Source organism: Mandrillus leucophaeus, unplaced genomic scaffold, assembly GCF_000951045.1.
Source record: "Mandrillus leucophaeus isolate KB7577 unplaced genomic scaffold, Mleu.le_1.0 Scaffold1287, whole genome shotgun sequence".
NCBI lineage: Eukaryota > Metazoa > Chordata > Mammalia > Primates > Cercopithecidae > Mandrillus > Mandrillus leucophaeus.
In genome coordinates, this window is record NW_012101240.1 from 237792 (window position 1) to 255784 (window position 17993).

Consider the following 17993-nt stretch of genomic DNA (forward strand, 5'->3'; position numbering starts at 1 on the left):
TGCTGCACACCAGCCCAGGTGTTTGCTCCCCATACTGCAGCTTCCTCTGAGCCCATGGAGACTCCCCACATCACTTTGTAGGCACATGTCTGCACAGGTGGATTTTGCTTTACTTGCCCCACCAACATACAGGAATGAAGTATGCCCCTTGACCTCTACCTACCACCATTACAGACAGAACCTTAGCAGCACACAGCCAGCCGAAAGTGCCTCACTCTTGTGGTAATGCTGCATGGAGAACAGAGGATCCTCCCACACCCTGAGCAATCCCTCCCGCTTGCAGGTGACCAAGAAGGCAATCAAATCTGCACTGGCCAGCGCCTCACCCCAAACCAACACCACCTCCATTGCAAAAGCACAGACAGCCTATAGCAGGAGCCCCCTGTTCCCCACAAAAATGCATTGCCTCCACTGGCATGGTGAATGCTCACAGGGAGGCAGGCACTCCTGAATCTGCTAGCACTCAGCTGCAGCTGCCACACCTTGGTCCCCCCAGCAAAGTAGACTCCAAACCTCAAGGAACCAGAGAACAAAGCTGGGGCCCAATACAAGTCATTCAGAGTTAAAGCATGCAGTCCAGGAGTTGGGATGGCACCCTAAAATCTTGCAGATACAAAGCCAGTTGGTTGAATCGACCTTATACCACAATCAAACCCTCAAGGTCATCAAATAGGATAAAAGGAAAAAAAAAAATCCAAATGTCAGCAACCTCAAAGATTGAAGGTAGATAAGCCCACAAAGATGAGAAATAATCAGCACAAGACCACTGAAAACTCAAAAAGTCAGAGTACCTTCTTTCCTCCAAAGGACCACACTACCTCTCTGGCAAGGGTTCAGTACCAGGCTGAGGCTGAGATGGCTGAAATGACAGAAGCAGAATTCAGAATATGGATAGGAATGAAGTTCACAGAGCTATAGGAGTATGTTGTAACAAAATGCAAAGGAACTAAAAATTATAGTAAAACATTGGAGGGGCTTACAGATAAAATAGCTAGAATACAGAAGAATGTAACTGACTTGATAGAGCTAAAAACACACCACAAAAAATGTGTAGGTTTGTTTTTGAGACAGAGTCTCAACTCATCCAGGCTGGAGTGCAGTGACATGATCTCGGTTCACTGCAACCTTCGTCTCCCAGGTTCAAGCAATTCTCCTGCCTCAGTCTCCCCAGTAGCTGGGGTTACAGGCATGTGCCACCATGCCCAGCTATTTTTTTTTGTTTTTTTTTTTTTTGTTTTTTGTTTTTTGTTTTGTCATTTTTAGTAGTGGTGGGGTTTCACCACATTGGCCAGACTGGTCTCAAACTCCTGACCTCAAATGATCCACCTGCCTCAGCCTCCCAAAGTGTTGGGATTACAGGTGTGAGCCACCACTCCCAGCCCCAAAAATTTCATAATGCAACCACAAGTATTAATAACAGAATAGACAAAATGAAGGAGAGAATTTCCAAGCTTGAAGACTACCTTTCCAAAATTAGAAAAGCAGACAAGAATAGAGAAAAAAAGAATAAAAATGAATAAACAAAACCTCCTAGAAATATTGTATAGAGACCACATCTACAATTCATTGGTGTACCTGAAAAAGATGGAAGATAGTGTAACCAACTTGGAAAACATATTTTAAGATATCATCTATGAGAACTCCCCCATCCTAGCCAGAGAGGCCAACATTCAAGTTCAGGAAATGCAGAGAACCCCAGTAAGATACTCCATAATAAGATCATCCCCAAGACACATGATCATCATATTCTCTAAGGTCAAAATGAAAGAACAAATGTTAAACGCAGCCAGAGAAAAGCCAGGTCACAAAGGGAACCCCATCAGACTAACAGCAGACCTCTCAGCTGAAACCCTACAAGCCAGAAGTGATTGGAGGCCAATATTCAACGTTTTTAAAGACAAGAAACTCCAACCCAGAATTTTGTATCTGGCCAAACTAAGTTTCATAAGTGAAGGAAAAATAAGATCCTTTGCAGACAAGCAAATGCTGAAGGAATTAGTTACCACCAGACCTACCTTACAAGAGCTCCTGAAGGAAGCACTAAATATGGAAAGGAAAGACCATTACCAGTCACTATGAAAACACACTGAAGTGCATAAATCAGTAACACTATAAAGCAACCACAAAAACAAGTCTGCAAAACAACCAGCTAGCATCATGATGACAGGATCATAACCTTAAATGTAAATGGGCTAAATGCACCAATTAGAAGATAGAGTGGCAAGTTGAATAAAGAGCCAAGACACATTGGAATGCTGTCTTCAAATCCATCTCATATGCAATGAGATAGCCTCAAAATAAAAGGTTGGAGAAAAATGTATCAAGCAAATGGAAATCAGCAAAAAGCAGGGTTCCAATCCTAGTTTCTGACAAAACAGACGTTAAACCAACAAGAACAAAAGAGACAAAGAAGGGCATTACATAATGGTAAAGGGTTCAATTCAATGAGAAAAATTAACTATCCTAAATATATATGCACACAACACAGGAACACCCAGATTCATAATCATGTTCTTAGAGACCTTCAAAGAGACTTAGACTCCCACAGAATAATAGTGGGAGACTTTAACACCCCAGTGACAATATTAGACAGATCACCAAGACAGAAAATTAACAAAGATGTTCAGGACCTGAACTCAACACTGGATCAAATGAACCTGATAGATATATACAAAACTCTCCAGTGAAAAACAAGAGAATATACATTCTTTTCGTTACCACATGGCACATATTCTAAAATTGATCACATAATTGGAAGTAAAACACTCCTCAGCAAATGCAAAAGAACTGAAATCATAACAGTCTCCCAGACCACAGCACAATCAAATTACAGATCAATACTAAGAAATTCACTCAAAACCATACAATTACATGGAAAATAAAATGCCTGCTCCTGAATGACTTTTGGGTAAACAATTAAATTAAGGTAGAAATCAAGAAGTGCTTTGAAACTAATGAGAACAAAAGATGCAACATACCAGAATCTCTGGGACAAAGTTAAGGCAGTGTTAAGAGGGAAATTTCTAGCACTAAATGCCTGCCCACATCAAAAGGTTAGAATGATCTCAAGTTAGCAACCTAGCATCACAACTAAAGAACTAGAGAACCAAGAGCAAACAAATCCCAAAGCCAGCAAAAGACAGGAGATAACCAAAATCAGAACTGAACTGAAGGAGATAGAGACACAAAAACAATTCAAAAGATCTACAAATCCAGGAGTTGGTTTTGTGAAAAAAAATAATAAAAACAGATATACCACTAGCTAGATGAATAAAGTAGGAAAGAGAGAAGATTGAAATAAACACAATCAGAAATGACAAGGGGGATATTACCACTGACCCCACGGATATACAAACAACAATCAGGAAATATCATGAACACCTCTACGCACATAAACTAGAATATCTAGAAGAAATTGACAAATTCCTGGAAACTACACCCTCCAAAGACTAAACCAGGGAGAAATCGAATCACTGAACAGACCAATAAGAAGCTCTGAAACTGAGGCAGTAATTAATAGCCTACCAACCAAAAAAACCCCAGGACCACAGGTATTCACAGCTGAATTCTACCAGATGTATAAGGAAGAACTGGCACCATTCCTACTGAACCATTTCAAAAAAATGAGGAGGAGGGACTCCTCCCTAATTTATTCTATGAGGCCAGTATCATCCTTATACTGAAACCTAACAGAGATACAACAAAAAAAGAATACTTCAAGCCAATATCCTTGATGAACACTGATGCAAAAACCCTCAACAAAATACTGGCAAACTGAATCCAGCAACACCTGAAAATCCTTATCCACCACAATCAAGTAGGCTTTATCCCTGAGATGCAAAATTGACTCAGTATATGCAAATCAATGTATATGATTCATCACATAAACAGAACTAAAACAAAAACCACATGATTACTTCAATAGATGCAGAAAAGGCCCTCAATAAAGTTCAACGTCCATTCATGTTAAAAAACTTTTAATAAACTAGGTATTGAAGGAACATACCTCAAAATAATAAGAGCCATCTATGACAAGCCCACAACCAACATCATACTGAATGGGCAAGAGCAGGAAGCATTCCCCTTGAAAACTGGCACAAGACAAGGATGCCCTCTGTCACCACTTCTATTCAACATAGCATTGAATATTCTGGCCAGAACAATCAGGCAAGAGAAAGAAATAAAGGGCATCCAAATAGGAAGAGAGGAAGTCAAACTATCTTTGTTTGCAGATCACATGATCCTACATCTAGAAGACCCCATTGTCTCAGCCCAAAAGCTTCTTAAGCTGATAAACAACTTCAGTAAAGTCTCAGGATACAAAATCAAGATGCAAAAATTACTAGCATTGCAATGTGCTAACAATAGTCAAGCCCAGAGCCAAATTAGGAGCAAATCCCCATTCAAAATTGCCAGAAAAAGAATAAAATGCCTAGGAATACAGCTAACCAGGAAGTGAAAAATCTCTACAAGGAGAACTATAAACTACTGCTCAAGGAAATCAGAGATAACATAAACAAATGGAAAAGCATTCCATGCTCATGTATAGGAAGAAACAGTATTGTGAAAATGACCATATTGGCCAAAGCAATTTATAGAGTCAATGCTATACCTACAAAACTACCATTGAACCTTTTCATAGAACTAGAAAAAACTATTTTAAAATTCATATGGAACCAAAAAAGAGCCCTAATTGTCCAAGGTAATCCTAAGCAGAAAGAACAAAGCTGGAGGCATCACATTACCTGACTTCAAACTATACTATAGGGCAACAGCAACCAAAACAACATGGCAGTGGTAAAAATAAATAAATAAATAAATATAAATAAATTTTTAAAATTAAAAAAAAAAAACAGACACAGACTAATGGAACACAATAGAGAACCCAGAAATAAGACCACACACCTCCAACTATCTGATCTTCAACAAACCTGACAAAAACAAGCAATGGAGAACAGATTCCCTATTCAATAAATGGTGCTGAGATAACTGGCTAGCTATATACAGAAGATTAAATCTGGATCCCTTCCTTACACATATACAAAAATTAACTCAAGATAGAGTAAAGACTTAAATGTAAAACCCAAAACTATCAAAACCCTGGAAGACAATCTAGGGAATACCATTCAGAATATAGGCAGAGGCAAAGATTTCATGAGGAAGACACAACGAACAATCACATCAAAAGCAAAAATTGACAAATGGAATTTAATTAAACTAAAAATCTTCTGCACAGTAACAGAAATTATCAACAGACTAAACAGACAACCTACAGAATGGGAGAAAAATTGTTTAAACTATGCATCTGAGAAAGGTCTAATATCTAGCATCTATAAAGACCTTAAACAAATTTATAAGAATAAAACACCCATAGTAAAAAATAGGCAAAGGACAGGAACAGACACTGTTCAAAAGAAGACATACATGTGGCTAACAATCATAGGAAGAAAAGCTCAACATCACTGATCATCAGAAAAATGCAAATCAAAACCACAATGATATACTACCTCACATAAGTCAGAATGGCTATTACTAAAAAGTCAAAAAAATAACAGATGCTGTTGAGGTAGTGGAGAAAAGGGAACACTTAGACACTCTTGAGTGTAAATTGGTTCAACCATTGTGGAGGATGGTGTGATGATTCCTCAAAGACCTAAAGACAGAAATACCATTCAACCCAGCAATCCCATTACTGGGTATATACCCAAAGGAATATAAATCATTCTATTATGAAGACACTTGTATGTGTATATTCATTGCAATAGTATTCACAATAGCCAAAAAAATTGAATCAACATAAATGCCATCAATAATAGACTGGATAAAGAAAATGTGGTACATATACACCATGGAATACTATGCAGTCATAAAAAAAGAACAAGAGCATGTCTTTTTGCAGGGACATGGATGGAGCTGGAAGCCATTATCCTTAACAAACTAATGCAGGAACAGAAAACCAAATACCACATGTTCTCACTTATAAGTGGGAGATAAATGATGAGAACACATGGACACACAGAGGGGAACAACACACACTGGGGCCTATTGGAAGGTGTAAGGTAGGAGAAGGGATAACATCAGGAAAAATAACTAATGAGTACTAGGCTTAATACCTGGGTGATGAAACAATCTGTGCAACAAACTCCCATGACAGAAGTTTAACCTATGTAACAAACCTGCACATGTACCCCTGAACTTAAAATAAAAGTTAATAAAAAAGGGTTTGAAATTAATTCCTAGGATTAAATATTATTGCTTATACTCTACTATTCTTTTTCTGAAAAAAATAAATCTTTGTTCTATATTCAAATGTCTGCTCATTTTCTATACTCAAATATCTGCATTTCAGTATAAAGAAAATTGCATTACTATATCTGTTAGTGTAAATTAGTCTAAATTAGGGATACACACTCCTCCCTGAGCTCTAGACCACTCTCTCTAACTTCCATTGGATATCTGCACCTTGATATATTGTTCACCATGTCTCAAGTTCAGTTTTGCTGAACCTGAACTCATAATCTTCACCTTAAACTACATTCTTATCCAGCATTCCCTATCTTGATGGCTATGATCACCAACCTCTCTCATTGTAAAAATCTGCCTAACACCTTCCCTTCCCTCATCTTCCATCTCCAGTTCATTGCTAAGCGCTGCTGATGTTATTCTTCAAATATGTCTTAAAGCAGTCTACTTCTCTCCATCTTGGCTTAGGCACTTTAGTCCAAGCTACCATAACACATCCTCTGAAATACTGGCTCACAGAATCCACTCTTGCCTCTCCCCCAAACCATTCTCCAAAATGCATTCCAAGTATTTTTTAAATTTAACTGAAAATCTGATCACATCAAGTGTCTTCATAAACACATCAATGGCTTCTCCTTAAGATAAAAACAAAAGTCCTTAACATGGCCTATACAACTCTACAACATTTTTCCATGCTTATTTCTCAGCTAGCTACAATATTTTCCTCCATCCCTATGCTCCAGTCACAATTCCTTCAATGTGTCCATGTTTTATCCCACCTCAGAGCTTGCCACATGCAGTTTCTTCTGACTCACATGCCCTTCCTTGGAAAGACTGCCTGTCTTTTGATTAGCTAATTTTCTATAATCCTGCAGACCTCAACTCAAATATCTTGAGTCCTTCAACTACCAGACCAGATCAGCTCTCTCACTATCCATTTACATAGCATCCAGGATTTTTATTTCATGGCACTTACCATGTTTTGAAATTAATACTCTCTGAATTGTTTATCACCTGTACCTAGAATATAGTGTATGATGTTTATTGGGGGGCTCAATATTTTGAGTGGATGAGTAAATATATTACAGATAGCTAATTATTTAAGATTTCATGTTCACATTATTGCTAAAAATGTAGATGAAGTAAAAGTAGATTGAAATAGGAGGATATAAACATGTTGGTGCTCTTTACATCACATACATGGATTATGTTTTTGTTTGTTTGTTTTTAGATGAACTCTTGCTCTGTCATCCAGGCTGGAGTGCAGTGGCCTGATCTTGGCTCACTGCAACCTCTGCCTCCCAGGTTCAAGCAATTCTCCTCCCTCAGCCTCCTGAATAGCTGGGATTACAGGCATCCATCACCAAGCCCAGCTAATTTTTGTGTTTTTAGTAGAGACAGGGTTTCACCATGTTGGCCAGGTTGGTCTGAACGGCTGACCTCAGGTGATCCGCTCGCCTCGGCCTCCCAAAGTGCTGGGATTACAGGCGTGAGCAACCATGCCCGGCCCATGGCATATGTTATCAGTAATACGTAAGTATGGCTTCAGTCAAGGCAAGGAAGTTGAAAGTAACAATAAAAAAAAAAAGTCATCAGGATCCAAAGCTGTGGGAAACACTCAACTTGTGCCTCCTGGGTTCAAGCAATTCTCCTGCCTCGGCCTCCTGGGTAGCTGGGATTACAGCTGCCTGCCCCCACCACCAGCTAATTTTTGTATTTTTAGTAGAGACGGGGTTTCACCATGTTGGTCAGACTGGTCTCAAACTCCTGACCTCAGGTGATCCACCTGCCTCAGCCTCCCAAAGTGCTGGGATTACAGGCATGAGATACTTCTAGAAAATGTTTTCATCTAACTCAATACCTCACTATCCCTCCTGATATTCTATCTATAATAGCAACAGTTGTGAAATGCACTAGATTCTAACATTAACACTAGATCCATTAAAAGTAGAGCAGAAGAGAGTCTGGATACAGAAATTTCACAAATAATTATTGGCTGCCATCAACATATGTAACTCAAGCATAAAGTTGTTTCAGCAGTAGCTTAAGTTTGGTTACTAATGCAACACCTCTTTGCATGCAATGGCCTATTAAATCATCTTCAACTTTAAAAGGTTCCCTTTGTTTTTAAACGCTTATAATAAACAAATATATATCAATACCTTGGCAGAATTCATTAACTTAATAACTTCAATATGTTGTTCATACAAAAATTTCTGGCAAATAAGAACTGTACATTACTGATGTGACAACGTACACAACCCAATGTTGACATAATTTTTCAAAATGGGATCTCTGCTGTAACTGAACTATATATAATAACTTTATTCAAGAATGAATTTCAATGATAGGACAAAACTTGATAAAATGAAGAAATAAACTATTCTATGCCAGAGTTCAGTAAACCCCGTGTATACACCTGAAAAAGCTCAAACTTGCCTAGCACATAGAGAGTCCGAATTCAGTTGGGTTTGTGTGAAAGGGGTAGGCTGAGCCCTAAAAAAGAAGTGGATAACCCATATAGGCAGACTTCCTTATTTTATTTACTTTTTTCTGCTTCAGCCTCCTGAGTACCTGGGACTACAGGCATGTGCCACCACGCCCAGCTAATTTTGTTTGTTTTTAGTAGAGACAGGGTTTCACCATATTGGCCAGGCTGGTCTTGAACTCCTGACCTTGTGATCTGCCCTCCTCGGCCTCCCAAAGTGCTGGGATTACAGGTGTGAGCCACCGCGCCTGGCTGACTTCCTTATTTTAAATGCCATTTCCCACTAAAAATAAAACCAGCAATTCTTTGAAAAATAGTTAATATTATATATAGGACTGGAAGTGTATAAGATAAAATTGGAATAGATTGTCATATCAGAAATCAAAGATTTTGTCAAAGACTAATAGTTCCATGTCAAAAAGATTCAGAAATCAATTTGCAGAGGCTCCCACTGGCCAAAGACAGAGCTTGATCATCAACAGGAGTAATAACTATAATGGGTTGAAACACAACAATTATGTTTAAATCTATAGGTTTATAGTAATGTTAAAATCATTAGTCACCTTTGAAAGATGCTAGAGACTCAACTCATTATTTTGAAAATTTATAAATGCATTTCAAAATCTAGTGGCTTATCCTGTTTTTCTTACATATGCCTGAAGGCAATCAAGTAGATAATGAAGAGAACTTTCTATATAGAAATATTCCAGGCCAGGTACAGTGACTTATGTCTGTAATCCCAACACTTTGGGAGGCTGAAGCAGGAGGATTACTTGAGCCCAGGAGTTTGAGACCAGCCTGCACAAAAAAGCAAGACCCTCGTCTCTACAAAAAATTTAAAAATTAGCCAGGTGGTGTGTGCCTGTAGTACTAGCTATTGGGGAAGCTGAGGTGGGAGAATCACTTGATCCTGGGAGTTGCAAGTTACAGTGAGCTATGATCACACCACTGCACTCCAGCCTGGGTGACTGCACGAGACTCTGTCTCAAATAATAATAAATAAATAAATAGAAAATTTAAAAAGACATTCCAGCTCATAAATGAAGGGATAGTAAAATTAGAATATCACCATTTTACCACCCCCAAGAAAATAATAAGCTATGAAATAATTATCCATGGCTGCTAGAATCATAAAAAGAGACAACCATATTATGTGTCTCTTGGTGAAAGTACATAACACCACTTATTAAATACTTTTGCCCAAATAGCAAACCTGAATCACATACAGACTCTAGGCCTAAATAATAACATATGAGAAATACAAATGACAAAGAAAAATGTTAAGTGTCATTATAAAGAAGCATTTAGTAAAATACAAGCTTTAGAAAACTACAGATAAAGCTGATTTCCGCAATAGATAAATTGAAAGAAAAAAAAAGGAAAAAAGGGGGAAACTGTAGATTAAAGGAAACAAGAGGCCAGCTGCAGTGGTTCACGCTTGTAATCCAGCACTTTGGGAGGCTGAGGTGAAAGAACTGTGTGAGCCCAGGAGTTCGAGACCAGCCTGGGCCAGATGGCAAGACTTCATCTCTACAAAAAAGTAAAAATATTAGCCAGTCATGGTGGCCAATACCTGTAGTCCCAGATACTCTGGAGGCTGAGGCAGGAGGATCCCTTAAGCCCAGCAGTTCGAGGCAGCAGTGACCCTTGCTCACATTACGGCACTCCAGCCTGGTCGACAAGGTAAAATCTGTCCCTTATTAAGAAAAAGAGACAGAGAGATACAAGAGACTGGTAGCTATTTCAACCAATTTCAATGTCCTAGCCTTATTTTAATCCTTATTCAAATGAATAAATTATTAATAACAGTTTTAAAAGAAATGAAAAGTAAAATGTGTAAAAATTAAGATGCTGTTGTTATGGGTAAATTCTGTCACCTCAAAATTCTTATGTTAAAGTCCTAACTCCAATACCTCACAATTTGACTGTATTTGGAAATAGAGCCCTTAAAGTGACTAAGTTAAATAAGGCCACTGGGGTGGGCCCTAATCCAATCTGACTGGTGTCCTCAAAAGAGGAGGAAATTTGGACACACAGAAGAGATCCAGGGGCATGTGTGCACAGAGGGATGACTATGTGAAGAGGCAGTAGCAGGATGGCCATCTGCAAGTCAAGAAGAGAGGCCTCAGGAGAAGTTAAAACACTGAGAAAATAAATATTTGTTGTTTAAGCTACTCAGTCTGTGGTATTTTGTTATGGCAGCCCTAGCAAACTAATACAGATGCTAAAATGATGAACAAGTCCACCATTTAATTAATCTTGAAAAACACATGGGAATACAGAAGTGGATATACTGTGGATCATGGGGCAATAAATTCCAACTCATAAAATGGAGAAAATCAAACCTCCTGATGGGAAGGTGTGTCATAAAAAATTTGAAAAAGCCCCAAAAGAGACTATGAATTTTCTTCTCTTCTCACTTATAAACACTATCTTAGACCTAACCATATGCAAAAGTGTGCATAAATGAGGGCAAGGTTAGGTTGCTGTTTCTCTTGGCCAGTCAACTAGTTCTATTCATACATTTTTTTTCTAGTCAATGAAAGGGACACTTTATTAAGGCTCCAGGGCCATGGGGCCTGGGCAGGAGGCTGCCCTCCGAGGAAGGAAGAGCTTTATTTGACCTTCTTGGGGCACAGGCTGTTGATGTGGCCACACTTCTTGCGGCAGTTGACAGCACAGGGGTGCAGGCGAGCATAGCACTTGTGGCAGATCATCTTGTTGCAGCTGTATTTCTAGGTGAGCTGGCAGAGGGAAGACTCAGTAATGCCACCTTGCAGGTGCAGAACCAGGTGCACGGTGGACTGTTTTTGGATGTTGTAGTCTGAGAGAGTGCAGCCATCCTCCAGCTGCTTGCCAGCAAATATCAGACGCTGCTGGTCAGGTGGGATACCCTCTTTGTCTTGAATTTTGGCTTTGAAATTCTCAGTGGTGTAACTGGGCTCGACCTCAAGGATGATGGTCTTGCCCGTGAGGGTCTCCACAAAGAGCTGCATATCTGCGTCTGCAGCTCAGCCACCTTGTTGAGGAAAAAGAAGATGGCGGATCTATTCATACTTTTATAGCAAGGTCAAATACAGACAATTTCACCAACTAGAATATAAAAATATTATTACTACTGATCTGAGTTATGTGCAACATTGGAATGGATACTAATCATTCCCTTCCACTGTCCTCCAAAATTCCATGCCAATTGCCATTAACTTTCTCTTTCTTCTCATTATAAATTATGCACCTTATTAAAAGACATGACTGACAATTCCAAGTTTCAGCTGCCCACTATGTTCCCATCCACTTCACCTTTTAAATGTGTTTAAAGCATTAACAGCAGATTGTGTTTCACCCTAGAGACAGCTGGGTTTCAAAGAGAGGAAGAGAGGTAGAATGTTTCATAATCTCACTCTATTGTCCAAGACAAATGTGCTATTGTATTACATGTGAAATGTCATCTTTGAAGTCTGTTAAGGGTGTGCTGTGAAGTGAGCCATCTGGAAAACACAGTGTAGACTGAAAAATAATTATAAGCCAGTTTATTACATTTTTCCAGTTAAGCCTACCATGACAGCTGCTAAAAACACACTATGTAGTATAAAGGATAAAAAGACTCTGAAGTCGCACAAGTTATACCCACCTCCAACCATGATTAGCTAATATACAAGTCACTCAACTTCTCTGATCCTTTAGGGTTGTCTGTAAAATTGAAATATGGACACATGCCACAGAGGAGTTCTATGAGTGTTAAATGAAACAACAGTTGTAAAGCACTTGGTACAGAGTACACAATAAGTTTGATTTCTCTTCTCTTCTCCTAAATATAGACTATATAATATTCTTTATACAGAGAATATTAGATAAAATCCAATCATATTTGAAACCCAGGTTGAGCAGGTTGGTTTTTCAAAGAAATCCATTGAGCTCCCATAATGTTCTTTCTACTTGATGGGAGAAAAGGGGCTTTGGAAGATCAAGTGTGAAGCTTTAGAATTCTGTCTGGAGCTGGTCAGGACCACCCAGGCATGAGTATAAGCAAAGCGCTGTCCGTGGTGCTAGTAAGCGCGAATGCCCCCGGCAACATTCTCCCTACCCAAGGTTGTTTTGCATTCAGTCGACTTGCTTCGCAAAGCTCACACGTGTGCTTCGTGGAAGATTCTCAGTCATTCTACTTACTCATTGATTCTTTCCCTATCACCATTCTTTATGTCCCCCTCAAAGAAAAACATCATCTTCCCTTTCCTTATCAACTCCAAACAGTTTTCATTTTTCAGAGACATTTACTACCTAAGAAAATGGCTCAGGAATTGGCTCAGACTATCTTGTCCTAACTTTTTTGATAGGTTTCAGAGAAACTCAAAGGTCAAAGCAAAAGCGTAAGAGTAAAAGGTAAAGAAATTAAGAAACCGAAGACTAGGAAATGGTGGTTGGATGGGAAAGAGAAAGAAGTTGTTACTAATGCTACCCGGTTCCCTTCCCTGTCCAGGTGGATTTCAGCTCTGTTGAGGCTCTGTCAGTAGATTTTCAGCCCTAACCACCACTTCCATGGGCCCCATTGCCTTTAAAATAAAGAGCTTTTTAAAATTCTACAGGGATTTGGGGTAATGAGGAGTCAGAGCTAAGGTTTCCAAAAAAAAAAAAAAATGTGAAGACTCTCATTTTGCAATAAGCAAGCAATTGCCCTCCTGTTAAGACTTTTTCTTCCTCAGCACTCCGAACCAAAATGATTCTGTAAATAAAAATTGTTCACTTTTAGGAGAGGTCCACTTATGTAGTTCCTCACCAAAGTTTTTAGGCAACAAATCCATAACTTGTGGTTCTCTTCCTATCCAATGTAGCATCCGCTGAAATGTTTTAAATATTTAAAGTAATAAATGTTGATTCAAACTCACCCAGGAAGATTAGAAAGAAAATAAAAGCACTTGGCATTTAAATCTTCAGAAGAGAATTTAATGACAGGTTCAGCCTGTTTAATGACAAGCCCAGCACCACACCCCTCTCTTATGTTTCATTATTACTGCATAAATTTCCTTTATTACTCATGATAAATAAAAATAAAATACTTGACAAAGTGGGTTTAAATAGGTAAGAGTGCAAAGATTTACTGTGCAAATATGAAACTGGGATCTCAGATTCTTAAAGCACAATTTTTTTTTGTCTTGTGTGCTAGGTTGCCACTCTCAATCTCGAACTAGTTTTTTTTTTTCTCTCTCTCTCTCTCTCTCTTTTAAGGGTTGTATCCATAATGCAAACATGGAAAGAATTAAAAAGCACATGCAAAACATGATTCTCGGGATTTTTCTCTATTTTTATGGTTGACAAATTCAAATAGAAAGACACATACAAGAGAAAACCGCTAAGGTTGACACAAGATATGAAACTTGTGAAGTTCAAGTACTGCCTAGGGATGAATTTAACTTGTATGACAGGTGCAGAGCTGTCGCTCTCAGACATCTTAAGAAAGAGTTATTTTCAATGCCTTTCTCTCGGCCACAAGGGAGCCACTAACGTCTCCACAGTGAAACCAACTGGCATAAGGCTGAAGGAACAGAAATCCTCTGCTCCGCCTACTGGGGATTAGGAGCTGAGGGTAGTGGGTCAACATTCCCAAAATATTAGCCTTGGCTTTACCGGACATCCAGCGAGCAGTCCAGCCGGCATTCCTGGCGGCTCCCTGGCCCAGTCTCTGGCGCATGCGTCTCAGCACCTTTGGGCAGGCTTCCCCTCCCTCGTGACGCGTCGGCCGGGGCCTGGCCTCCCGGCGAGCACAGCGGACAGGGGGCGGAGCCTAAGGGGGTGGGGAGAGGCCGGCCCCTTGGCCCAGCTGAAAACGGAATTCTTTGGCGACTGGCTCCCCACTCTGCCAGAGCGAGGCGGGGTAGTGAGGACTCCGCGACGCGTCCGCACCCTGCGGCCAGAGCCGCTTTGAGCTGGGCTGCGGCCGCACTAGGCGCTTTTCCTCAGAAGCAATCCAGGAGCGCCCGCTAGTTCTTGAGCGCCAGGAAAAGCCCGGAGCTAACTACTGGCGGCTCGACCATTGCACGGGGCCCCAAGCCGCAGAAGGACGGCGGGAGGGTAATGAAGCTGAGCCCAGCTCTTCTAGGAAGGAGAGAGTGCGCCGGAGCAGCGTGGGAAAGAAGGGAGGAGTGTCGTTAAGTTTACGGCCAACGGTGGATTATCCGGGCCTCTGCGCGTCTGGGGACTGCGGAATGCGCGAGGAGAACAAGGGCATGCCCAGTGGAGGCGGCAGCGATGAGGGCCTGACCAGCGCCGCGGCGCGGGGACTAGTGGAGAAGGTGCGACAGCTCCTGGAAGCCGGCGCGGATCCCAACGGAGTCAACCGCTTCGGGAGGCGCGCGATCCAGGTAGCTGGGGCCCCAGGGCCTCGCCGGCAGGGGGCGCGCGAACGCGGGGCGCGGCCTCGGCGGGTCGGGGCTGGAATCAAGATCGCCGATGTAGATTTGTATAGCAGTCTCCCTTGGCCGGAGGTGTGCAGCCCAGGCGTAAAACAGGCTTTTATCCAGCAAAAATTCTAAAGAGAGACATTGAAAAATCCACTGTTTAAGCTTTTTTAGTGGTTTTTGTTCTGCCATCTCATCATCAGAGATGCAAGGAATAGATTGAATTGGGGAGAAAAGGCGAAAAGGAAAGGTTATTTAGGGAGGACGATTATCTTGTCTGTTTGCTTTCAACGATAAAGATAAGTAAACTATAAGTTACACATTCTGGATTGGATTTAAGGAATTCTACAAAATCATAGTACATGGAAAAAAATCAGTGTAAACTTTTAAGCTACTATATGAAATCTGTTGTATTGTTTTCTCATAGAGGCTAATTGAATTCAAAGGAATGAGACCGGAATCCTCAGCCACAGCACTTAGTTCCTTTTATGTTAGCAGTGTCTTATGAGTGATGCATAAGAGAAAAAATATATAGTTCTATAGGTTTCTCATTCTTTAATTATCATACTCAGTGCCCAGATTACAAAAATATTCCTGCAGCAACTGTTAGGTCCTTTTTGAATGGCAAAGGATCTTCATAAATAATGCATCCTTATCTTCATCGTTAAAATACACTTATTCAATGTTTACGAATCCTGCTTTAATTAGTACTGATATTTTTAATTTATTTTACAATCTAGGACAATGCTTTTGTACTTTACTGTTGGCTATTGGCCATATTCAGTATTCACCTCACTATCACCCTCCAAAACTAAGCTAATATTAAGGGATCTTGTTAATAGTGTAGATTTTAAAGAAGTGTTCATTTCTTTTGAATTCTTAGAATAGTGGTATAACAAATAAGGGATTTTTAAAGGAGCAAAACTATTGTAAAGTGCTTCTTAAAAACTTAAAATTCTATTAATAATTATAAAAACAAGTTATATATGTAATTCACCATTTTCTGAAATACTAAGAACAGCTATTTTCCCCTCTTTTTTCTATGTAAACTATCCTTACATCACTAGTAGATAGAACTTATGGTTTTCAAGAGATGAAATGAACATTTCTAATATTAATGAAACAAGCTGACAAAACATGAGAAGTATACTGCCTTTCAATTAAATGGTATATTTTAAAGTACATAAACCCATAACAAATAACTCAATTTTAGACATTTGTTACCAAAAATTGTCTTATAATTAACTTAAAATATGACAGCAAATGTTTTCATAATGTTCATGTTCACAAAGGGCTGCTACAGGATTACTCCTGCAAAACATCATTTTTTTCTAAGTTATGCATCATCCTGATTGCTAACATCCAAGCTCTATTTATTTATTTATTTATTTATTTATTTATTTGAGACGAGGCCTCACTTTGTCAGCCAGGCTGGAGTGCACTGGTGTGATCTCAGCTCACTGCAACCTCTGCTTTCAGGGTGTAAGTGATTCTCCTGCCTCAGCCTCCTGAGTTGCTGGGACTTCAGGCACGCCCCACCATGCCCAGCTTATTTATTTATTTATTTATTGTAGTACAGACGGGATTTCACCATATTGGCCAGGCTGGTCTCGAACTCCTGACCTCAGGTGATCTGCCCACTTTGGCCTCCCAAAGTGCTGGAATTACAAGCATAAGCCACTGTGCCTGGCCCAAGCTCTTTTTATATAGCAAAATATTTACTGTTTAACGTTTTTAAATCTTAGCTATTATAAAATCCTGTAGTATATATAGTTTTATGTTACATTAAAAATATTACACTCTAAAATAAAAATGATGAACTGTTTATTAAGGAAAAATCATTTATTCTTGTAATTTTATAAGATTTTGCATGATTTAATTTACTTTTCCCTTCTAATCTCCAACTTTGGCTCAAATTATCACAGTACAATCCAGTTATGAGCACAGACACATGACAAACAAAAGCCTTCCACACGGGATTTGCTATGAGAACTAAATAAATTTTAAAAAGAAAGGAAGAAAAAAGAAACTTAATTGTTTATTTTCTCCCCTAAACCATTACTCCCAACTTCTAACAAACAGTAGTTGAGTACCTAATAAACATTTTTGGACCTGGATTATGGAGGAGGGGTCAGGAAGGCAAATAATTTAAAACTTTAAAAGCCAAATAAATTTAACTCTGCCCATAAATCACTTAACAAAATAGATTCCCATGTTCCGATGGAAATCAAGATTTGTTTTTCCACAATGACGATCATCACTTTACCATCAACTTTCGTGTCTCTACACGTTTAGAGAATAAAATGGCATTTAATTTGTACTGAGTGGAGTATAACCTGAAGGTGGGGTGGGAAAGCGGATTGCATCAGCAAATGAAGAAACACCAGACACCAGAGACCTGAACACCTCTGCACTGGGTGAATACTTCACAAATAGGTGTTTCTTTAAATGGCTCCACCTGCCTTGCCCCGGCCGGCATCTCCCATACCTGCCCCCACCCTGGCTCTGACCACTCTGCTCTCTCTGGCAGGTCATGATGATGGGTAGCGCCCGCGTGGCGGAGCTGCTGCTGCTCTACGGCGCAGAGCCCAACTGCGCTGACCCCGCCACTCTCACCCGACCGGTGCATGATGCTGCCCGGGAGGGCTTCCTGGACACGCTGGTGGTGCTGCACCGGGCTGGGGCGCGGCTGGACGTGCGCGATGCCTGGGGCCGTCTGCCCGTGGACCTGGCTGAGGAGCAGGGCCATCGCGATGTCGCACGGTACCTGCGCGAGGCTGCGGGGGGCACCAGAGGCAGTAGCCATGCCCGCATAGATGCCGCGGAAGGTCCCTCAGGTGAGGACTGATGATCTAAGGATTTGTACCCGG

At 40.2% G+C, this 17993-nt stretch overlaps 1 protein-coding gene and 1 pseudogene across 1 annotated transcript in view; one reads left to right on the forward strand and one right to left on the reverse strand.

Moving 5' to 3' along the window:
* Window positions 1-11346: 11346 nt before the first annotated feature.
* On the reverse strand, window positions 11347-11760 carry LOC105533795 (annotated as a pseudogene).
* Window positions 11761-14504: 2744 nt separating this feature from the next.
* The window catches only part of CDKN2B (cyclin-dependent kinase inhibitor 2B (p15, inhibits CDK4)), a 45916-nt gene continuing 42427 nt past the window's right edge, over window positions 14505-17993 (forward strand). The window contains exons 1-2 of the mRNA XM_011972321.1: window positions 14505-15087; window positions 17654-17960. Coding sequence (XP_011827711.1) covers window positions 14932-15087; window positions 17654-17960 — 463 coding nt within the window. The 5' untranslated portion in view covers window positions 14505-14931. The remainder of the gene's footprint in view (window positions 15088-17653; window positions 17961-17993) is intronic.